General features: G+C 46.5%; 1 protein-coding gene across 6 annotated transcripts in view; it reads left to right on the top strand.

Annotated features, from left to right (window-relative positions):
• Window positions 1–25,004, top strand: part of RhoBTB (Rho-related BTB domain containing) — a 344,465-nt gene that overhangs the window by 126,639 nt on the left and 192,822 nt on the right. The window contains exon 2 of one of the 6 annotated variants that reach the window (XM_075881929.1): window positions 3,508–3,653. The exons of 4 other annotated variants lie outside the window; for them this stretch is intronic. Coding sequence is in view for 1 of the 2 variants with exons in the window: in XM_037426648.2 (XP_037282545.1) it covers window positions 22,160–22,203 (44 nt within the window). In the remaining variant the exon portion in view is untranslated. Of the gene's footprint in view, window positions 1–3,507; window positions 3,654–22,021; window positions 22,204–25,004 lie in introns of those variants that run through there. One more of the 6 variants, XM_037426648.2, reaches the window with a different exon arrangement.

Below are 25,004 nucleotides of genomic sequence, written 5' to 3'. Positions count from 1 at the left end.
ATTAATTAGCTTTTTACGTATTAACCTTAGGCTAGTCGCTTTTATTAGGATGTCGTAGCCTGTGACACCATTCTAAAAGACTGCAGTCGTCGGACACTAGAAAGCAGTCACTTACCACAAACGCCGACCAAGGGAAACTTCAGAATGAATACTTACCAAACGGCTCGGCTCTCTGTCATCTCTATTCCGTGACAGTCTATGGAATTGCCGTACTTTATAAACCGCAAAAGTAGCTTGAGATGTTCATAATGGAACTTCAATTGCGATAATGAAACTCAACCCGCCCGGCACGCAGGAAACGCGGACTGTTAACTATTCGAAGCGACGAAATTTTAATCAAGCCGCGCCGAAGCCGAATCTGGCCTGGAATGCATTGTGTAATACACACAGAGCTTATTGCTTGTTATGGGCTGTGCTGATCTGTTTTCCTTCTTAAAATATAAACGGGCATGACAGACTCTTTCGCCCGTCTGCAAGAAGACGCGCCGGAGTGGCGGCCTTGTGAGTTTCACGCTCTGAACACGGAAATAATAATTTTGCGGTGTAAGCGCCTTGCGTCACATGTACGGGTAAGGCGCAAGTAAGATGTTCAGATGAGTAGACCTTTCTAACGTGGGCGCCGCCCCATTGCCTGGCAGGTGGCGCTGTCCATTGTTTAGAAACCCACTGGCATATATGCCAAGCTGATTGATTGATTGATTGATATGTGGGGTTTAACGTCCCCAAACCACTATATGATTATGAGAGACGCCGTAGTGGAGGGCTCCGGAAATTTAGACCACCTGGGGTTCTTTAACGTGCACCCAAATCTGAGCACACGGGCCTACAACATTTCCGCCTCCATCGGAAATGCAGCCGCTGCAGCCGGGATTCGAACCCGCGCCCTGCGGGTCAGCAGCCGAATACCTTAGCCACTAGACCACCGCGGCGGGGCTATATGCCAAGCTCCGTAAGGTATTCATCCGGTTCCAGCTGCAGCCGTCGTTTTTCTTCTGCTTTTTTTTTCTTTGTTCTGGCTTGCTAAATTTCGCATGAAGTGATGCAGTATAATCAGTCTGAGACAACCTGAACTATTTGATCCGTTCGTGGTCACTGAATATGATCTTATACCACGGCACGCACGAACATGTCGTATGTCGTTGATATCGTATGTTTTCGGCACTCTTTCTGATGGAAAAACGTTCGAATATTTCGACTCGTTCTTGCAGGGAAAGTGAATGCTGGCACCCTTGAAGGAAACAAAGTCCCTGAAAGACTTTGCTTTCCTTCAATGTAGTCAGTAAGTTTGTTTGTTAGATCGTGGTTTGTTAATGCTGTCGTGGGGGGGGGGGGGGTGATGATGGAATCTGTTTGTTGCTCACAAAATGTTGTTCTATCTTGTTGCCGAAACTTTAGATGACCGCCGATTACTGTGCGCTGGTCTATTGCCCACCGGTGCGGACGATATGGGGAACTGTTTACCGGAAGGTACTGGTGCATAAAAAGGGACGCTGGTGTTTTCATGCCAGCACGCTTCTTCCAAAGATGATAGTCTTTCTTGGGTTACTTCAGCTCAGAAATTTTGATCTCTCTGTCTGTCTTTTCGGTGGTCTGTCTGTTGAGCGATTCATTTCAACCCTCTTGCTCAACGCCTATACCTATCTGGTGATTGTGTTCATACTTGTGAACATTATCAATCAAAAACAATTATTATGCATATTTGCGGCGAAGCATTTAGTACATAAGTGTTAGGCAGTGTGTCTTTTTTATTTAGAAGATGCATAGATACGTAATTCTAAGAACCTAAGTGTTTATTACGCTGCCCTGACAGTGCGACGCTATAAACGAAAAAGTGGGCGTTTTTTACGCCTCAGTAAAAAAATTCAGGGGCTTCACGTTATGAAGTGGCGCTAAATACATGTACAAATCCACGTACACACATAAGTTAAACAGGCGCGTATGTTTTATATTAGCAGTTGTTTACAGTTGCGTAAGGATGTCAACAGGAACATGAGCATTAGCAACACCAGAAGCGATAAGCTAATATGAGGCGCTGGCGCTCGCGAGTTTGGTAGTCCTGGACACTGCTACATAAATAAACTTCAGCGGATGGCACCTAATTACACGTTCACGTTAACCTGACGTGACGACTGCATCATAGGAGTACATATCTAATGTTCATAAAATTGGATAGCCAGCACTGCAACCACAGTTGACTTTTCATGAACATTAGGGTCTATTTAAAAAGTACTTCCGGGACCCGGCGTGGCTCTGTGGTAGAATACTTGATCGCCACGCAGAATGCTTGGGTTCGATTCCTGCTGGGAGCCTGACATTCTTTGCATTTGTCGGGCCAACGCTGCCGATTTCAGTTCTTTCTTGACGCTCACGCTTTAAAATTGTCCATGTGTGTTCTCGACGTTCCTGGGTAAATGCCAAATTTCAATCAGCTATGCCGCATACCCGTACACCAGTGGCGCATACCCGCCCGCGGGTATGTGCCACTGTCTGGCGGGAAGTGTTTAACGACGTGCGCGACGGTATTGTGACATCATTCATGTGTTGACCAGCGCGTCAAATTCATCATACCATATCTTACTCTCCCATACTTATTTTGTTCTCGCCATGTTAAGCAGGTGATAGACACGCAGATAAACACTCAAAGTGTCTACAGTACGCAAAGAAATGCATTTGACAACTCAAGTGACTATATACTCGAGTGGTGCTTATGTCTTTTTCGCTGTAACTGACTCGGCTGTACTGGAACCCTTTTGTTTGGTCGCCAGTGTGGTCATATGTGGTTGTAATTTGTCAAATAAAAAAGGACAAAATAAAACAACCATTTTACAAGGTTTAAAAACTTGACATGGAAAGTGTAGTCTTGTCTGTAATTGTACGCAAGTACATGCCTCTCTGAAATGGTTTGCCTCATTGCATGCATCGCCATAAGAAAACAAGCTTGTACCAGCTGCGCGCTCACATATCGCATTAAGGGCTATCATAATCGTCGGCTTTGTGTGTGTGTGTGTGTGTGTGTGTGTGTGTGTGTGTGTGTGTGTGTGTGTGTTGAACATGCTCTTTGTTCGTGGTTTCAGCCCGTCATGGACGGTGTCGGATTAATGCATTTTCGGTGACCGCGAGTGTATTGATTGCTCTGTGCAGTTTGTATGCGTTAAAGGTAGAGTTCCTTGTTTCGTGGATTTAGACCTGGTGTAAGGTGAAACTGAGTATCGGAGTGTCGTTTCGAGCAGGATGAGTCATATACACTCTGATGAATGAAGCCATGTGCGCGCTTTTGTGTGATTGCTTACAGCGGCGCACATGGGAACGTGTCACAATGCGAGTTGAGAGCGTTCATTATGGGGGTGAACATCCATCGTGATGTTCGGTTCAGCGTACTTACAGACTGAATGGAACATCAGGTATCGGTCTGCTTGTCAGCAAGCTTTGCGGGTCTTTCTGACCAGCCATCAGTATTGTCATGGAACGTTGATAACATATTCGTGTTCTGTCATGCTTTCTGTGCAGGTAAGCTCTTTGCGGGATTGTGTGTCGGAAATGTCACGAGACCGCGGGCTGGGGTCGTCGCACTGTGTGCCGTGCCAGTGTTCTTAATACGCCCGGCGCTGCTGCGGCACATTCGATTACGCCTTGGGCAGAATAGCCGCAGCATGGTAAGAGTTTTATATATGTATATTTTTTGGTCTGAATAGTTTTAACGTAAACGTAACAGAACTATAGACGCCATTGTGCACGAAACCCGTGACCCTCACTTTCTTTTTTTTTTGCCATAACGTACATTGCGCGAAATTACCATTTGCCTACTCAGCCCACTTACCCTTCAGATCAAGCAGGTGTTCTCCGAAAGAAAACAAAAACGTCTGCCTACGCCTCTGCATGTTGGTGGTGATGACTGGCTTCACGCTTCAAAGCATATACCGATGCTACTATTTCTCATCCTGCACAACTTTCAAGCTCCGCCAAAAAAAAAAAAAAAGGTCACCAACAGGATCACCGCTTGCAGACCTCCCCGCGAATCTATATATCTATATCCCGCTTTACGCTGTTCAAGTTTGGAAACAGTAAGAATTTCGTCTGCGAAATAACAATTATTTTCTAATATACATTGGGCATATTCGCATCGCGAAGCTGATATTTTATCGCGGGCCAGTTTTTTAAGTGAATGTCGCTTGAACAGGAGAACTTAAGCCAACGCATTGAAATGCCTGCATGGTATACATATAATCACGGATTGAAAGAGGACCAAGGAAGAAGACCGGAAAAGAAAGGAAAAGACGCCAGGAGAAGCGGAATTAAGAGATGCAAAGATAGAGAGATGGAAGGAAATGATCATACAGAAAACACTGCTGCGTTCCATTCAGTAGGAACTATTACATGTCTATATACCTACTGTAGAACGTGATGCGTCCAAGATCCTGCATTGAAAGAAGACAATTAGGGGCTAAGTAACGCACATAGTTTCGTTTCCACCGTCTTCAGTTCAGGTTCCATATGCGCCTTCCTACTTGAAAGCGTAGATCACAACCGACATTGTCTTTGAAGAGCAGATTCGACGCGACATGACGTAGTTAAGTCGAGCAGTTGCGCAAACTACTCGTTATTACTAAAAACATTGATATCGCGTTTACATCTGTGAGTATACTGTACGTATACATATCGAATAGGTAAACTTCGCGCACAACAAGTTTTTAATGACATAATGTAAAAAAAAACGCAAACAAGAAAATAGGGTTCTACTTGCTAAAACCGCGACATGATTACGAGGCTGTACTATAGAGGAGTTTGGAATTGATTGTCACCGCCTAGGGCTTTTTAAAGTGCACCTGTATCGATGTACACGACTATTCATTGGTCGGAAATAAATAAATTCGGGGATGATCGCGTGGAATGTGCTCGTCGCGCCACCTAGAAGGCGGCAAAATTTTAAAGGAAATTTTTCGGGGTGACGTGTAACGGCTACAATGGATGTGGCAACAATGCTCCAGATTCTTCAGTAAAATATTATTTTTCCTATGCCTATACAGTTGTCCGGTGAGGTTTCGTCCATACTGCTAGGTTCGCCTTGTTTGCTGCCGATCATCCTTGCAGTTGCTATGAATGCTAGCTCGACACGTCTCTTGTTAGCGTTCACAGCATCTGAGCGCCTGCGGTATGACGGTATACAAGCCGAGCTGTAATGGTGCAGCTCTCAGTACGTTTAGTATATACCGCAAGCATGATCTACGTTCCGCAAATTTTTTTTTCGTTCTTGCCGTCCACTCGGGAGAATTGATGCGTGCTGCGAAGTAGTCAGTTGATCCGCGCTTGTCAAGAAGTGCAATACATCGTGACTAAACCCAATTTTCGTTCCTTTTTTTTTTACTTTCCAAGAACATTTGTTGTTCAGGGAGTGTTGCTACTGCCGACCTGAATTCGAATTTCTGATGCCTTGCAGTGTGTGAATGTGTCCGTGTGATTGTCATTTCTGCGTGAAATACACAGCATGGTGATATCCGAAATTGGTGTGAAGCTTTGATGCCTTGTTTTGCGTTCGAAGAAAGCTGTTGTTTAAGATAAAAAAATTTGTATCACTTCTACCTATAGCGATTGCCACACTAGGAACAAAAAAGCAGTCATTGGTCGACTTGAAGTTCTGTAAATAGGTGATCTTCATTCATTGCTGCAGACGTTCATGGCTGCTCACACAGACTCTTTGCGAACCCTCGCTAGTACACTGTACCCTCGCCTCCGCCGCACTCATGTTTATGTCTTCATTCATACTGCTGCATGTGTGCGAGATAGAGAGAGGAGGAGGCGCTTTTATTATACAGAGCAGCGCAGCGCTGCTAGCGGTCTCCACTCATACCATAGCATGCGCCAGAGCAGCGCCTCCTCTTATTATTTTTCTTTAGAGCAGCCGCTTGCCGGAGTGGAGCGAGTGCTTTACTGCAGAGCCGTCTAGTGGGTGCTCCGAGAACTAGCGTGGCTACGACGACGGAGAAGGAACAAGAACCGATCGTAAGCTACTTTGCATCTGAAAAAAAAAGTTATAGCTATTCTGAATGGTTAGTAGAATTCGAATATTCGTATACGGTGCATATGAATTCTGCTGCATCATGATGGTAATTGCAGACACTCTATTTTAATCCGTTATCTCTTACTGTTCGGGGGGGGGGGGGTAGCTGATATCCAGGCTGTCACTGCAAAGGCCCCGTTCTGACTCGTGTCGTGTGGTCTCCTTCTTGGCTTGTCTAACTTCGCTCCTCTTTTGATCCTTTCACGGTGTCTGGGGTTACGCGGAAGGTACTGTGCAAAACGTGTTGTAGTGGCCCTAAGTAGCCGCGCATATAAGGTTACCATCCGCTTCTCAGGACCATTATATGAAACATACATTTTAACAGTATATGACATTCCTTCGTTTGCGAGGCTACACATGGCATGGCTTGAGGAGAAACTCGTATAGTTTCTTGTTCGCGACCAATCGATGAATACTGCGCTATGACGAGAAAATGACGAGAAACGCGATACACACAAACCCTTGGACATTGGTTGTTTGTGCCCGATATTTTGGTGTCTGTGCCGTCAGCGCATACTTTCACGTTGTGATGGTGAACTGTTCAATGTCAGTGTAAGCGATGATTGCATACTAGCTGAGCCCGTATACAGACCAACTTTTAAAAAAGTATACGATGGGGAATAATAAAACAACAAGGTGGACCTGTGTGTGTGCTTCGGCGTGTTATAAGTTTAAAAAGTAGGAAATGGGTATGACTTACAGGAGATGAAAGAAAAAGTATAGTGTATGCCAAGGTACCTCACTTCGGAACACACGTAGGTGGCACTGAGTTGTGTTAGCGTCAATATCGATATCATTACATGCCTGATTGACCGTTCCACGAGGTCTCTTTATTCATCGTTGGGTAGCGCACAAATTGAAAACACAAAAGAAGGGAACAGGACAAGCACTGGTCTAACAATTGAAATATCTATTGAAAAAAATGCGTATATATACAGAAAATCATACACTACGCAAGATTACATCCGATCTATGAAACGCACTTCTTGTTCTGAACTGATGGCGGCTGAATAATGCAATTGGCAACACATTTCGCCGTGTGATATGCCTGAGCTCTCTCACGTGTACGTTGATTATGATGGCGATCGATGATCGAATGACTGGCGAGGTGTGATGATACGCCACCCTTCAAAGAATTGTCGTACTCTCAACTATATATATATATATATATATATATATATATATATATATATATATATATATATTCAAACAAATTTTTAGATGCGAAGCAGCTCTTTGACTAGCCTGTGTAACGCTGTCCCTCCGTCCGCACCGCTCCCCTCGCTGCAGATGCTGGAGCGGTGCCAAGTAGCTCATGCCCTCCTAGCAGTGCGTGGTGAGTCTTTCTGCCTCTCTTCCGCGTGCTCGCCGCGTGTCAGCTCCCTCTCGCTTCACCCTCTCCACTGCTCGCGACGCGCGAGCCCAATCCTCACGTGAGCATCATCTCACCCGCGCCACTTCTCTCCATCTGTCTGCGAGAAACCACGAGCCGGCGGGTGCGCGCGCCTCGCGAATCTCGCGGCGCCGACAATGTGGACAGCGCGCCGCTGCTTGCCGCGCGATCGCGCCGACGGGTGATTCCCGCTAGTGTGCGCGTACCTTTTTCGGCTGTCACCGGTGTTGCGAGGGTTAGCGAAGCCGATCGCGTTCGTGAAGGGTGCTCAAGAACACCGATCGCGTTCGAGCATATCGACGGCGCGCGGGTAACACCGACGAGACGCGAGCCAAGGAAGCCGATCGAGCGCAGGCGTCTTCAACGCGTCCCGCCTCCCGTGTCTTTGCGTTTGAAACAAACGTTTACTCGAGTAAACGCTACGCCGAGTTTTGTTTCAAACCGGTGTTCCAGCACCCGCTCCGACGCCCGTTTCAACCGAGTCAACGCCGGGCGCACCGCTGCTGCTTCGCATCCCGTGAGGGTTCGATTCCTTCGAAGAGGTGGGTTCATAGTTTTTTTTTTCAGTTGTTAGACCAGCTTGTCCTGTTCGCTTCTTTTGTGTTTTCAGTTTTTGCGCAACCCAAGGATGAATAAGTTTCAATCAGCCCGCCTTTCAGTTCTACTAGAGTCTGCTTACTTACTCTGTATATATGGCCGCATTCGGCGTCAATTGTAACAGCCGTGCTATGAACCTACCTCGAATTTTCTAAAACCACTTATATATGCATAGATGCTCGACCTTCAACGGGGTCGTCCGGACGGTATTTACATTTATTCATGTCCCGCACTGTTTGTCCACGCCTGCTCTTTTTATCCCCTGCCTGCAGCTTTGCCCAGCCCACAACTGCTTTGTTTTTTGTTTTTTTCATTCTTTCCGGTGAGGATAGGTAGGCGCTCTTTTGGATCTGATACGGGCGTTCTTTCACCGAGTCGTCGTTGCGTGCACTAGAAACAACGCCCTTTTAAGCCGTGCGCGACGCCCTCAGAACCGTCGGGCTTGTTTTCTGACCTCAGCCGCGGAGGCAAACAACCACGCGCGTATTTATGAACGGCTTGAATATGATGGAAATGAGCTCACGCTGACGGAGGCGCAGGTGTGCCGGTTACCCACGCATCGCCGTTGTTCCTTCGCCTGCGCCACACAGCGGTGGACCAGTCGAACCTGGTTGGATTTTCTTCTCGTTTATTGGCTTGCGTTCTAGGCCTCAGGCGCAAGCTGATGGACGCCTTGCAGAAACTATAGTCGCGTGCTTACTGCTGCTGTGGCGAAAACGGAGTCGATCGTTTCTGCTTGCGTGTTTGTGTCAATTTCTGCGATTGTTTTGGTGTCTTACATGCCGAACCACTTCTCTGACTCCAGTCACTGACTTAATTGAACGAATTACCACGTCTCATTGGACTATCGGAAAAACGAGCTTCACGAAATGGCGTGTTCTCCTCTCGTTTGTTTTCCCTTTCCCATCTTTCCCTTAAAAGAAACTTGACGAAAACGTAAATGTAAGGCGGCACAGCTGCATTCCGCTGGAAACGTATTGCAAACGCGAATCCTGTCAGGGGACGCCTTGAAATAGTGCATGGTTGCCTACGATATCGCTGCAGGTTTGTCCGCTCATTTTTACACTGCGTAAGGTGCAGAGATAACGCGGGATACCCCTCTTCCTCCTTTACATCTTCTAAGAAGTAAACGAGTAAAAGAAATATTGGGGGCGGGGTTTTACCCTCTTCTACGTGAGTATAACTGGCCCGGCACACCAATCCCTCTTTTTTTTGGGATAACTGCGAAAAGGACTAACTGTTACCCCTTCGCATGGCGCCTCCTCATGAAACTACCAAAAGAATAACGGTTGCTGCTCGCGTAATGCTTCTGAATGGAGCAATAAAAGTGTCTTGCGCAAAAGAGAGAGAGAGAGAGAGAGATTCTGTATTCATCATTTTGAGGTTTATACATGCATGCATGGCTGCGATTTTGTGCATGTGAAATCGATGTGTTCCCTACACGCTCAAAAAGAAGTTTCACAAAATTCGTAACACACACGCAAGATTCGAACTAGAGACCAATATATCAGCACGGGCGTACACTACTCAATACACTACGCCAGGCTATGTCGTCGGCTTAAAGTGAACTGCTTTTTCGCGTTCTGACGTGCTATATAGCGTAGCAAGGCTCCTTATATAAACATGCCAGCCATTACTGTTGTGTAATCAATCATTTGTTTTTTTCTAAGGGTCATGAAAACCTTCTGCAGAAGGACCTGTTCTTGGGCTAGTTGGTGCTTGTTAATAATCATAACGTAGCGCGAAAAAAAAAAAAAAGACAACGGCCACACAGAAAGAAACACCACAATAGTTTGTGCATGGTGTGTGGTTCTGTCTGTTCGTTCTGTATATTCTCGCGCTATACATTATAAATATTCTCATGAAAACCTGATGTCAGGTTTGGTATATCCCTCAAGCGAATTAGCATGCTTTGTGATAAATTCGATTGTCATACAAGGTGTTTTCTTCTAGACAATACGGATTTTTATAAAAATGCTATGACAATCAGGTCCCAGTCATTTTCACTTACGAACTCTACGCCTATAGGCTGAAAAACTTTGCCACGCCTTAGATGGCGTTGAAATTAGTGATTAACGAGACATCGTTAAATAATGTTTTAATTATTAACTTCAGGACAGTAGTGTGTATATGGAAAAGTCGTATAGGACTTGACGATTTATGGCATGGCCATTGTTTAATGAAAAATACTCGTAATTTGGTATAATAATAAACGAAATTAAAGGCACCGTTCGCGGCGATACCGAAACCGAGTGCAGGAAGTTCGACATCTGTGTTACGTCAAACCGGAAGGTCGCGTCACAAACTGATAAAAAAGCGCGTCGCAGAAGAATATGATTGATTGATTTGTGGGGTTTAACGTCCCAAAACCACCATATGATTATGAGAGACGCCGTAGTGGAGGGCTCCGGAAATTTTGACCACCTGGGGTTCTTTAACGTGCACCCAAATCTGAGCACACGGGCCTCGACATTTCCGCCTCCATCGGAAATGCAGCCGCCGCAGCCGGGATTGTCGCAGAAGAATATTTATTCCTGTTAGGACTTTTATAATAATTGACAATTAGTTCATGTTATTGTTTGTGTGGAAATCGTACGAATTCGTGTATGTAATTCTTTTATGCTCCCCTTAGACAATGCCCTGTTTTGTCTGTAAGGTATTTTGAATAAAATAAATATGGTCCGGAGAAACGGCAAGTTGTCTCAAACACACAATCGGACCGCTTATTCTTCGTATTTGGAGTTTGGTGCGTGCTGCATGCTTAATTGCCTGTTACTTTGTTAAACTTTGAAATAAGTTCAAAGAACATTTTCGCTTTTCTGCGACAAGTACAGCGCCACAGTGGCTGGCCACCTAGTTATGCGCTGTAGTGTGGATGTTGCACTTCTCCTGGATATGGCGCGAAAGACACCATATTCCATAAAATGTGTGGCCCGTTTGGTTGTTTGAGAAGGCTTGCCGTTTTACCCGACCATATCATGCGTCGAAGCGCCTCTTTCAAAAATTTTATCACGTCATCTTCTGCGGGCTGACGTAACACAGGCACCACATTTCCAGCGCGCCCGGCACGCTTGCTTTCGGTATCGCCGTGATCAGCGCCTCGAATTTCGGTGATTATTATATCAAATGACGTGTTTTTAAAAATTTTGAACGAACGTGCCATAAAGTTTGAAGTCCTACAACTTTTTGAATACAGACAACTGCCCTCGAATCGCCAATTAAAGCGCTAATTAGGTAGTTATTGTTAATTACCCATTTCATCGTAACTTTATGCGCGGCAAAGCTTTTCCTCCTCGGCGTGGAGTTTGTTTAGAAGAGGACAGGGACCTGACTGTTATAGCATTTTTATAAGCAATCTTGATTGTTGTAAAGAAAATAAAGCTGTATACATCCTGGCGCCTTCCCGATATTTGGAGAAGGTTTAGGTTTATTTTGTGGGTATTTTATAATAAAAAATACTTGTCTAAAGGTACACATCTTCCCAGTCGCGATGTATAGCATAAAAGTAGAGTGAAATATCAGTACGAAGGCATAAGACATAACTTCAACTGAGGAGCTTACTAAAGCTACTACTAACACATATTGCTTCACCGGGGACAATTAAGAGGCTAGGAAAAGAAGGGGGGGGGGTGCTGAAGAAGGCTGTGAATGCCTATTATACCGAAAATTTTCGGGCCTGTTACACACGTATACTTTTTCTGCCGCTTCCTTAGAATGTCGCACCTTGGATGTTTGCATTGCATTTTATGATTTTGTAAATAAACATGACTTACATTTGTAAATAAACATAACTCGGAGCAAGTGAGTTAAGCATGCATGCAGTATGTGTTTATGAAAGAATGCGTCAGTAATTCCACCAGTCCAGATGCGGAAACAATTAGTGAAAGGAATATTTCACAAAATGTCCACTTGGTTGTCTGTACCGTACCCTCCTCCCGGAAATAAGTGTTGCCATGGTTGCTACTTTGGAGTGTCTGTGCTCGGGGCACATGCACTTACGCAAACATGCATATACTAGCAACGAACCTCCATCTATATGCAGTCTTCAAACCCTTTCGTTGCTTTGACCGTTACTCTATTTACTGCGTAGAACGGAGGATTCACTTCACTGTTGTCACGTTTTCATACATTTTATCATAGTAAATCCTCCTTTCGTGTAGCTCACATAAACGAACCTCATAATAGGGAGTTTTAGAATGGCGCACCGCGAGCCCTTGTGGTGCGGTCGCTGCCACTGCGCATGCGTCGTAACGCGAGTCGACGTTCGCGGACCGCACGCGGGAAATCCGAAATAGCGTGCGGTGATGACGGCCCGCATGTGACACGCAAGCGCTGGTTTCGAGGCTACGCAGCCGCTGCGATCGCGCGTTGCGGCAGAGCAAACGCTATTTTAAAACTCGTATGGTGACCGCTACGTCCGCAACGCCCGCAAACGGTATTCTAAAACTCCCTAATATTTCCAAACGTATTGATCACCAATTCAAAATGCAGCCTTACTTTGCACGCACAAATATCTATCATCAGTCACAATTACTTCGAGCCATGCATCACTGGAACACACTGCCGGGGGACATCGCTTCGATCATTGATTATGCCACTTTTTCAAACAAGTTAAATATTTTCTTGGACATATGACTTTCTTATTTATGCGTATTTGTGTATGCATGTATGTATTTATTTTTACTCTTTCTTTATTGTAAATACATTTTCTTTTTATGGCAATTTTCTGTATATTTTTTATATTTTTTCGCACTATAGTCATGTCCCTCTTAAATGAGTTTTCATTGATGTCACCAATTTTTTTCCCCGTTGGCAATTTTCTATGTGGAACTGCATTCTACTTTGTTTACCATTTTCATTATATAATAACAATGTTTTGAATTGCGAATTTATTGTACAACTAAAACTCCCCTGTGTAATGCTCTAATGGGCCTTTAGGGTATATATGAATAGAAAGATTGGACGCGACGCGCACACTTTTGCAGTTCGATGTGGTTGGAAAGCGCCCTTTTTAGGGTGTTATCTCTGGTGAAACTCTCGCGAAGCTTGTAGGGTGTACTGCTCTTAATTCATATTGTGCTGCTTACCCCTCACTTTTAGAAAAGATTGTCGGCATATTCTCTAACTAAAAAAAAAATCAGTAAATCCCACATAGAATGAGAGTTGGTGTCATGCGAAGCGCGTGGTGTAACACTAGTTACTATTGACTGTGCTGTAATTCTTTTGTTGTTGAGCGAACCGTTGCAGAATGGCGCTGAACGAATGTGCAGATGCTATACGCGGAGACATGTATGTTCAACACTCGCATACGTTTAATACAAGCAGTTGTTTGCAGCTGCGTTACGATGCCAATAACAACATAGGTATCACCAACACTAAGCTCAAATGTGGAGCTTTTGCTTGCGAGTGTGGTAACCCTAGATTGCTACGTAACGTAGAGGAACTTTAGTGGATGGTGATTAACTACGATTCACGCTAACCCGACGTGACGCCTGTATCACCGTGGAGTACGTATGTAATGTTTATACAATTAGATGGGCAGTACTGCGATCACAATTGTTGTTTCGCCAAAATTACGCCTGCGCAGGGCCTTTTGCCAAAGCAGTTCAAAGACCTGCCGAGACGTCATTCTTCGGTAGATATAAACTGTCAAACACCTGTGGCGAATACTCTCTTATACGGTGTTGTGCCACAGACATGTTCCTCGTTCGGGAGCACGTCTCACTAGATCGAGCCCTGTTCCGACGAGCTGTCTCCCCCCCCCCCCCCCTCCCAGCGCAGCCTTCCGTGCAGTTCCGGGGATAACGTCCCTTCCTCCGCCGAACCACCTTGCAGTTCCGGGTATGGCTACGTCTCCCCCTCCGAGCCCGAGAACTGGTCAGAGAGAATGGACCAAAAACGCTATTTAAGGCCGAGCCGGCCCCATGTTAGGAGATTTTGCCCCAGCCGACGTTTTCGTGCTGGCCGGCTCTGTAAAACGACAACCTGCTACAGTAAACGCTACTTTTGTTGCTGTTTTCCAAACGGATTGCCTCCCTGTTTCACCTTCGGGCTAAGGCTTCATCGAAGTCCGCTCGACGGTGCGCCGCTCTTCGCCACCGCTACCATCGCGACATAGCAAATTCCTAACAACGGGCAACGCGTGTCTGGAGGAAACGTAACATAGAAGTGTGACAGCTTGGGCTAGTTGGTATGGCATGAAGATAGTTATAGCGCGAGAACAAATCGACGACACAGAGTTTCGTGTCCTTCTTGTCTCTGTGTCGTCATTTTGTTCTCGCGCTATAACTATCGTCATGGAGGAAACGGTTTAGCGTTGTGCCCCCTCCCTCCATTTTGCGCGGTCCACCATTTCTTCGAGGAGGCTGTCGCGCCCGAAACGATTTCGGTCGTCTCGTTGTACGCTTTGCGGCGTCGCCACTGGATGAGCCTCGCTTACCGGTTGGGAGGACAGTAGCCATATTTGGACGGCTGTCGGCTGGCCCGCCTCCTTTCGGCAACTTGTTCGCAGAATCGCGAACACCCCTTTCTGCTTGGCTCCAGCGCCAACTGCAACAAGGGCGAGGCAGTCGCTACAACAAGAGAGGGACGGCGTGCGTGGCCTGCCTGCATATTTAAGAGAATGTATTTGCAGGGCAATCATGTGCCCTACAATCGAACAAATTATTTACAAAGCAACGGAAATAAATTCGAAAGTGCTGCGTAACCGTCGCCAATGCCCGCACCGCGCTTTATGTGCGGTCATGCTTGCGCTACACATTACTCTCAATGCAGTTTCTGAAGCCTACGCAAAGAAGCCGACTTCTTGACCGGTCCGAAAAGTATGTTAACAACAAATTAAAACTCTACTTATCAAACTCGGGGGTACTAAAGCAGTGAAGTGGATAAGCTATTCAGGACAGTTGGAGCTGTGGTTGGAACACGCGGCCTAACTGTCACCTAGCCCCTTCAAAAGCAAAACTTTAAAGGCGCTTAAAGCTCTTCAGGCACCTAAGAAACTTAATTAGAATAACGCCACAGCCTCGCGGCACGTCAAGCAGTCCGTTGATTTCAAGTTTACTGAGAGATTGGTGGAGAACGCACCAGTATACGCTAGAACTGCCAGGATCTAGGTGAATTCAAGAGATTCATTCGTGAAACAGTACAGACGCACTCAATTGCGCTCAAAGTCCGCCTTCTATTGGTTGATCTAAAACTCTGAAAAACAGAAGAAAGTGTAGTCCATCTGTTTTGAACACACTGAGTAAAAGAATGCATAACGCGGTCGAGACGTAAGTCGAAAACCGCCAAAAATTCTCCATGTCGCCTTGTTAACTTTAGGTCGCCGCGGGCCTCTCAAATTCGCCAATTAAAGTAGCCACCAGTGGCAATGCTGATGTGAGACGCATTGCCTTCGGCCGCCTTTTAACTCGTTTGCCTGCCTACCTACAGTGGCGCGGTGCGGTAGTCACGAGCACGTCGCAGCTTTTCATGGTATGGTGACGGACGACGTGCCATGGCGAGCGGCATTGCTCTTGCTTCTTGATATGCTGATAAGGGCAGGGGTTTGAAGAAGCCGTTTCTCGCCCAGTTTTGTACGTTGGGCTTTCCCGCGTCGATCTCCTGCGCGCTCCGGAAGACTCAGTGGGGAACGCGCGCGTTTTTATTTTCTTTTGTAGCGTCAGCTACACTGGCCTCGCTGAGCCAATTTCGCGTGGCACTGGTCTGCGCATGCGCAATGATACTCCGCCGCCGCCGGTGTGCGCGCAATTCGATGCGCTGCGCAGACGATCAGTGGTGTCGCGCACCGGGGCCGGCACCTCCCTCGCACTCGGCCGCGGCCGGTGTGCGCTTCCCAGAGAAGTGCTGTCATAGCCTTGGCAGACATATGGACGCCGACGCGCGCGCCTTCCCTGTGCAGTCGCCATCTGACACTGCGCTGGAGCCGCTTGATAGCGCCTCTGACTGGCGTTTGCCACTGTGGTATAGCCATGGAGAAGGAGAGTGCAAATGCTGCTCAACGCTGCAGTAGAGCGGAGAAGCTTAACTCATCGGATCCCGAAGTAGTTTCCCGGCAAAATAAATATACATGTGCCACATAATACGTATACCGTGTGTGTGTCATTGGAATAGCTGTAAGCATGATATCTGGAAAGCTAAGAATAATCAGCTGAACATTTGCTAACGCTACGTACATCCTGGCATAGCTGAGCTAAGCCACTGCCATTTTTTTGTAAGTCTCTCTTGGCCGTGGAACAAGACCGGGCAAGCGTGATTGACCCCTGTACTCTAGAACGCCCCTTCACTCAACGCTCCACCTTCACTCGAGAAAGCCGATGGGAGCGCCATCTCTAAGTGGGGCAAGTCACTGCATATCGGTGATAATCTGCTGCTATTCTTGAGTAGCGCAGCGTCATTTTCAGCCGAGCAGTGGCGCAGTGCTCGACTCTGTCAAGTGAAGGGTGAAAGTCGAGTCGAAGAGCGTTTGTGAATGCGGGGCTGAAGGTCAGCCTTGCCGATCGTCTTTTCCGAGTGGCCACGCGTGATGTTTCTTTCTGCTGCTCTCGTGCGCACGCGTTTCGCGAGGTCCTTCGCCTGTAAACAATGACGCCACGCCGATAAGGAGCTTCGCCCCGACAACCAGCGAACACAAGCGCTCTGATAACGCAGTGTCGCACAAGCTTCGGGGATCCACGCACCTACACTTTGCCCGAGTTCAGCAGGGTACACTGCTTGCTGAGGGCGAGAGAGCAAAACATAAAGGCCCAGTGTCGTCGAAACCACCCGGCGCTTGCGACGTGAGGCTTGTCGCAAGACGCGCGCTTTTCTTGTCGAGATTTTGTTGATGCAAGTATAGAACGTGCTGTCGTAACTTCAGAGGGAACACAATTAATTACCGCGAATGTTACAAGAGTAACGAGAATGGCTCTCTTTCTATAAGTGTCGAAATAGTTACGAATTTGTGTCTGAAAGCACGTTACAGCGCGTGCTTTGAAATTTCGCTTCTGAGTTGAGCGATGTCGATTACAAAGGTTGTGTGCATTATAGAGGCTACAGTCGGTGACGGAAAAATACCTGCAGTTTTTTGCAAGCTCACAATCGCGTCACCTACCAGGGACGTCAAAAGAGTTGCAGCAACAACGTTGGTACCGAGAGTGGCATCTGGCTTTGGAAAACTGCTCGGGTGAACGCGGCTGCGGCGCTATAATTAGAGTATAGCGCTTTCTATATAAACTGAAAAAAAGGGGGAAGAAGGAGAAGTGTTTTTCGAATGTATCTTTGCGAATTTGTCTTTTAACCAACTATGGTTAGTGAAATCAGAATTTACCATTGAGCGAAGACGACGACGGGCGAGCAACTTGCGATTTGATATGCCGCCAGGAAGATGTGAGCTAAAAAAAAAAAAAGTGATGAGCTGAGATTAGGTGCACCCAGGTGTCGGTAAAGCTCTGGGCCGGAGTTAGAATCAGCGTGTGATGTTTTCAATGCGAGGGGAAGTGATAGTGTGGGAGAGAAAGGGAGATGATGTAGTCGCACAGCTATAGTGCCCCTCTCCGCAACAAAAACTTTGAAGTGCATCCTGAATGACTCAAGGTTCTGTTGCATTTAAGAGGAATGTTAGCGGATCCGTGGCCAGTAGCAGCTTCAAGAGTTTTTGGGGAAATGGGTCGACACATTCTGAGAGGACCGCTTCCCCGCTGCTCTCAGGAGTTCTACTGTGTAGTGTTTGAAAAAAAAAAAAAGGTGGTAGAGAAGGGATATTCGATAGAGGACACATACGCATATGTAGATGTGAAACCTAGGGGGGGGGGGGGGAAGAGTATAAAAGGCCAATTCGTATCTGCGCTGTATTTATTGCGGGTTTTTAAGCACATTGTCAGTCTGCTTGCCTGGATAAGGTTGGCCAGAACAATTCATTGGCGGTGATATAATAATTGTCTGAAGCATTTGTGCTGATCGGGTGGTGTTCTAGGAATATGTTGGCGCGATGCCTTGCGCGACGCAACTGCTGCTATATTTATAAGGGAACAGCTCTGACACAACTCTCTCGTAACGCTGGCGCGCTCAGTATTTATATATAACAGACAATAATGCCAAGGAATGTATAGGGGAAGTTATTAGAACCAGTGTAAAGTAAATAAGAAGACAGAAAAGTGGGTGAAAAAATAACTTCCCGTGAGGAGGATTCGAACCTTACGACCTCCGAATAGCGCGTTCGATGCTCTACCACTGAGCTATCACGGCGGCTATTCCCCCAGCCACTTTATTGGGTTTATATGTGATTTTAAACGTGGGAGTGCCAGTCAGCGCCACCTGTAGCCATGGCGGCGAGTGTGGTACACTCTTTTTTATACAGGTATACACTTCTTTCCCTTATTCATTAACGAGGGTCTCGTACTGGCAGACTTGGTGCCGTTAGGCTGTATACGAGGAACTGTTGGTCAGCTGCCTGCTCGTAATAAAGTTCACGTGCTACGTGACGCCATACAGGCTCATAAGCGTATGGCGTGTAGCTATGACGTACATGACATGCATGTCATGATTTCCACGTTCGGGCCTGCCACTTATGATCGCTATGTGGTCATGTCATACCATACCAGTTTTGCAATATGTCATGTGAACGAGACCACCGCAAAGCAACAAGACTATGACATGCAAATCATGACATCGATGACATACATGTCATGATATTCATGTTATGCCTTACGCCCGTAATACAGTCATGTTATGCCATAAAAAAATTGGTACAGATCCCATCATTGCAACGGCCAGGAGAGCTAAATGTTCATGATGAAACAAGCGCTAAATGCGGTTGTTTCATCATGAACCTTTACCAACACGCCCAACTTGCAGTCATCCTAAAGAGCTAAATGTCGTAGGCGGGTAGATAGATAGATAGATAGATAGATAGATAGATAGATAGATAGATAGATAGATAGATAGATAGATAGATAGATAGATAGATAGATAGATAGATAGATAGATAGATAGATAGATAGATAGATAGATAGATAGATAGATAGATAGATAGATAGATAGATAGATAGATAGATAGATAGATAGATAGATAGATAGATAGATAGATAGATGTTCGCTGAAAATGCTAAATAAACGGAGCAATTGAATGCTCACATCCAGCTACATATATTTGTACGAATCGACGAAGCTGTTGCCTCCTCGGGCAGCCATGGGGCGGCTTCGCCGGCGGCCTGGTGAAATTCCTCCGTGCTGCCACATATTCGACAGCTTTGATTACATGCCTAGGAGCACTTGCGTTGCGCCACAAGCTTCAGAGGTCAGAGAAATAAAATGCAAAAATGGGTGTGCATGCCCATCATGTGAAAAATAATAATAAGTATCGCAGTACGATCCCGTTTTTCGGACGTTGTCATTGCTCGTTGTCTGCGCAATAGATCCACAGGATACGCGAGCGGCGACTATATATATATATATATATATATATATATATATATATATATATATATATATATATATATATATATATATATATATATATATATATATATATATATATATATATATATATTTGCTGAACAGCATATTTTCGTGGTGCGCAGTTGTAACGCGGACACAAATCAACAAAGTAAATCCTATGATCTTGGTCGGATCAGATCCTATATAATCCAATCCATATCGTGAACTGCCTGGGCTTCCGCCATATTGCCATTCTTCTTGCGAATCAGTCGCAATGCCTTCCGCGAAGAAGCGTTCATTTACCTCTGATTGGATGAACGCGTAAATATTTGAGCACGCGTAGGTTATGTATTAGAGCGGTGCCGAACGGCGCAAGGAAGGGTCGGTGCGCAGCATGCCAGAAGACTCATCAATATGGGCATCACTGCTGTATACAATCGCCCTGTGAGCAAGAAACGCCTGTCTGATGTGAGCTTGTCACAAAGTGCTTCCCAGACAAACATCTGCGTATTTTTAATGCGGGACCCTGCTTACCGTGTTCTGGGAGTGCGGCGAGTGAATGAGTGCCAACTGTGCATACCAAGCAAGAGTGCTGAAAGTGTGCCTGCTAAGCCAGCTGTGGCCATCGCGTCTGTCGGGAAGGCAACTTTAAATGCTTTATAGTAAAGAAATGTGCACAAAAGCGGAAATTTCTCTGTATAGCAACCCATGCATGTATTTTCTTTTTACCCCTTGAGGGTTTGTCTTCAATTCTCCAATGCGCAGAGTTTTTACACGTACCAGTAATATAATTGTAAATTATATTTAAAAACCTGCAACGGTCAGGAAATTAGGAAAAATTTAATTAGTAGACACCCTGCGAAACACACCTTCCACAGTCGGGAATCAAACCCGCGCCCTCAATCGTAACAGCGCGACGTATTACCTGCGAAGATGCCATGGTGAGCAACGAACCCGTTAAACTGAATCGGATAAATCTGATCAGTTGCTACTAATCTTTGCCTTGCGGTTCTCGTTTCTCTCGTTTTTGAGTTGGCTTTTCCAAAGGCTTTCTGTTTTTTTATATACGCGTTACCTCTTTCTTTTATATATATTGAAGTCTACGAGTGTCTTTGCATATATACTTACTAAAATGGTGTTTTAATGACTTTTTTACACGACAAATGTAGAGCCGATGGTTAGTAATAGTATTCTGTTTTACACGGCCAACGAGTAAAGCCAACGTAAGAATGCAACTTCCCACACGCCAAACCATGTTTGCTCGCATCAATACGAGACATTCGTTAACGCTAATGTCCACATATATCTGCAAAATTTATGAACACATTTTATTCGACGCGCGCGCATCTCCGCAGGAGAAGGAACCGAGTGCGCCCATTTGCGTAATGGCTCACACGTGTCTGCACAGTTCGATCCTTTGGAAAAGTATATACCGTCGATCAGCAGGTGGCGTGCGCGATTCAGGGCGTGTCGTGCCGCCGCTGGCTTACGAGCGCTGTATACCTCGAGCGCGCGCAAATGTAGGCCGTGTGCAGGACTCCGGCAGCGGGCCTCGTGCACTGGGTTTGCCTCGTTCATCCGTCATCCTCGGTGGCGCCTCCACAAAGTATTATTACAGTGTTGTGCAACAGTTTGAAGGAAAGCGTCGTGGGGTGCGCATAGTAGCAGTGTAATATAACTTTAAATGTCAAGTTTTATTCTTGGGACGTGAAGTATATTTGAAGCCTCTCTCCGGGAGACATCACAAGCACCTTGTCAAATAAAGCAGAAGATACTTATTCGATGGGCGAATGGCTTATAAAGGTGCAACTCTTACCCCCGTATTCTAGAACGCCCCTTCACTCAACGCTCCACCTTCACTTGGATGGATGGATGGATGGATGGATGGATATGGCTGTACCCTTTAGATCGGGCGGTGGCTAGCGCCACCAAGCCGTGATACTTAATGAACCAAAAAGTAGATTTAGTTTTTCCCCCTTAAATAGTGAGGTTGAGGATTCGTAGTTTGTAGTGAAGGGTTTAATTTTCACTCGTGCCTTGACTTTAGCCACCAATCAGATAACCTCCTTCTAGTTAATTCTACCCGATTAAAGTATATTTTGCCCTCCCGGTCCCTAAACCCCAATGCTTTGAGAAAGCCGATGGGAGCGCCATCTCTAGGCAGGGAAAGTCACTGCATATCAGTGACAATTTGCTGCTATTCGTCAGTGGCTCACCGTCATTTTCAGCCGAGCAGTGGCGCAGTGCGCAACTCTGTCAAGTGAAAGGTGAAAGTCGAGTCGAGGATCGTTTGTGAATATGGGGGTAAGTCTGTCCGCCTTGTATAGTTGTCCAGGTCTGGTCAGGCCCGCAGTAAATCGAAGCAACGCAGGCTCTGTTTCTATAGTAAAGCTATTCTGTTAAGGGACAAGTTCTCTGCGTGTGTATCTATTCTCGCTATAAAGCGTGCTGACCCTCCTCATTTCGGGCGCGGATCTGCTGCGGAGGCAGATCCCGCTGCAACGGTGTGCTGCGGCGGAATGGCCGACCGCACTGGGCCGTCGTGTCGGGTGTTTGCGCCTCGTCATCGAGATAAGGGGCAGCTGCTTGAGGGCATGGTGCGCCCGCAAACAGCGCCGCCATAAACGGCGAGACGCGGCACGAGCGATAGGCGCTCAGTCTGCCGCAGCGCGTGCTGCCATGTGCTTCTGCTCGCGAAGATGCACTACGACGAACGCATCGTCGGCCGCCGTTCGTTTGGGAGGTGAGAGAGCTACTGTTCGGGCAAAGCGGTTCTCTGCCTGACCCCCCGTCACTTGGCGCTTCAGCTTTACGCTAGAGTAACGATGGCAGATCCACCTTTCGGCAAAAGTGTTTACTGCGCACAGGTGTTAGCCGGCAGCATTTTGTGAAGGTAACCGCGGAGTCATATTCAGTTGGAGTGGTGGCGCTGTGATCAGTTCGCTCTAGTAAAGGCTGGAGTAGCGAGGCTTACCCCCGTATTCAGAAACGCTCCTCGACTCGAGTTTCACCCATCACTTGACCAAGTTTAGCACTGCGCCGCTACTCGGCTGAAAATAATGCTGCGCTACTCATGAATCGCAGCAGATTATGGCTGATATGCAGTGACTTGCCGTGCCTAGAGAAGGCGCTCCCATCAGATTTCTCAATTAAAGGTGAAGCTTTGAGTGAAGGGACGTTCTAGAATACGGGGGGTTATTTCAGAATACGGCGGTGAAGCTGGCAGACTAACAGCATTTCGCTTGTGCTTCTAAAAAAACAAAGACCCCAGGAGTGGGCTGTGTCAACGAAAATGATTTGCCGCAATGCCGCTTGCAGCTGCGCGAATCATCCGTTAGCAGCGTTCAAAATTGCCCCGTGCCAGACTACGAGTGGCACCGCTATCGTTGCGCCGCGCGCAGCTGCAGCGATAAGGTGAATTATGCCGGCAATTACGGACCGTGCAGCTCTCCCAGTAGTTCTTTTTACACATATCGTATAAAGGCGAAAAGCTTCTGGAAGTGAAGTTGTCAGTAGCGTGATCCGTGTGAAGCAGCGAGGAGGAGCATCCGTTCGGGGTCACGCAGTGGTTGGCGTCACTTCCGGTGAGCTGTAATGGCGGTTCTTTTGGTATGGAGAACGCTTATGTTTCAGGACTGTTTCCGATGCACCTTTCCTTCACCATGCTCCCAAAAGCTCCAGGAAGTGCTTTCCTTGTAGTTGTGTGCTATCACTTAAAGTCCTAGCTGTTTTACGCCATAGACTATTTAGGTGCATGGGCTATTTAAGCTAAAGAAGCCCAGTTTCTGTTTTAAAACACGCCTCGAGCCAGATTCGTAGAGACATATGTCGCTATAGAAATGTGGCAATAATACGTCCCATTTCATAATCGGAAACCGTTTCATAGCATTGGTTCGTAACACAAAAGTGAACAGCAGTTCCCCTCGAAGTAGTTTCAGCTCTCCAAGGAAATGATCGCGAACGGTGTGGTTCCAATGCGCCGGTCTGACAGCTTTCTACACGAATGCACCCGTTTGGACGCCGACCGCCGCATCTCCGCCGAGCATCTTTCGCCCGACTTCATCGTGCCTTTTTTTTTTTTTGCCGCGGTTAGGGTGCTTTGCTGCTGACCCACACGTCGTGGGTCCCATCTCGGCCGCGGCGGTGGCTTTCGATCAGATGACGAATGGTAGAGGCCCATGTACTGTGCGAAGCCAGTTCACTTAAAAAAGCCACAGATCGTCAAAATTTCCGGCGTTCTACACTGCGGCGTGCTTCATAACCATATCGGGGTTTTAGTGTGTAAAACTCCTCATAATTTTATATTGTTATTATAATAGTATTTTTGGTGTCTTTGGCTGCTCAGTATGTTACGACGTGCTACAATTTCTTCGTGCACGCCTCGAACGCTTGGAAACGCAGCGCTTCCTCGCTGGCGTGTATATACGTATCTACGCACTTCCCGTAGGTCTGACGCAATCACGACTGCCACATCGCACCGAGACGTAGCCGTATAGCGCTTCGGCGCGGTTCTTTGCTGCTCCGCCTCCATAGATGGCGGCAACATCTCTGTCACGAGCGGAAGACTTATACGACGTGTTGTCACTGCGAATCCGGCTTCATTTCGAGGCGTTCTGGTAGGCGAGCCCGGTTTGGGTGCTTTGAAGCCACCTAGTCGGAAGCCTGGTTACACGGTCGGTCGACGTAGCTAAACGTTTTCTTTACCTGCCAGATTGTCCTTTTATTGACGTCAGTTTTGTGAGCAAAATGACGTTGGTGAATTGTTAGTGCACCCCGGCGTAAGTCTTTCAAAATAACTGTATTTGGCAGTGTCGAAGCTATTTGTGTGCGGTTGTCTTTAACATCACACTATCGGGGGTTTTCCGTCGTTAATAAACGCGCACAGGTTGTGTATGAATAGATAATTTGAGACTGTCATTGTTCTTGTGTTACCTTTGAACGCTCGGTCTCTCTACTGGGCACGATAGCCATGACGATAAAAGTTGATGCGAATTTAGTGAACAAGCTCACACCGCAGCTATACGATCATGTATCACCTTGCCACTCATTCGACGCGATTCATGAGGATGCTGTGCTTGAAAAAAAAATAAATGAAAATGTTTACTGACCAAAAGGGATCCTGGTTTGTACAAACATTTTTTTTCTAATCGTGGTTTTTCGTTCGCTGTCGAAGCTCCGCTTTTAAAATTCCGCCGTCATGAATCGACGCTCTTACCAATGCGAAAATATAACGAGTGAACAGAGTTAATAGTTTCGTGTAAATGACGCATGCAGTAACACGGCGCCGATTACAACTCCCAGCTGTCAGTGGCGTTGCCAGAGATTTTTTTTTTTTCATGGGGGGGGGGGGGGGTCAACTATGCTGTCTGTATGTTCATGCGTGCGCTTGCATGGGTCCGTCTATATATACACATGCAAAACTAGAAAATTGTCAGGGCAGGAACTGAATCTCCCTGGCTGCTGGTCCCAGCTGTGACAACCTTTTCTTTCGCTTTTAAGGGGGCTACTGAAGTTAGGGAACCTCTTATATATCAGCGTGAACTC

The sequence above is a fragment of the Rhipicephalus microplus genome, chromosome X (assembly GCF_043290135.1).
Source record: "Rhipicephalus microplus isolate Deutch F79 chromosome X, USDA_Rmic, whole genome shotgun sequence".
NCBI classification, from domain to species: Eukaryota; Metazoa; Arthropoda; class Arachnida; order Ixodida; family Ixodidae; genus Rhipicephalus; species Rhipicephalus microplus.
This window is presented reverse-complemented; position numbering and strand designations above follow the sequence as displayed.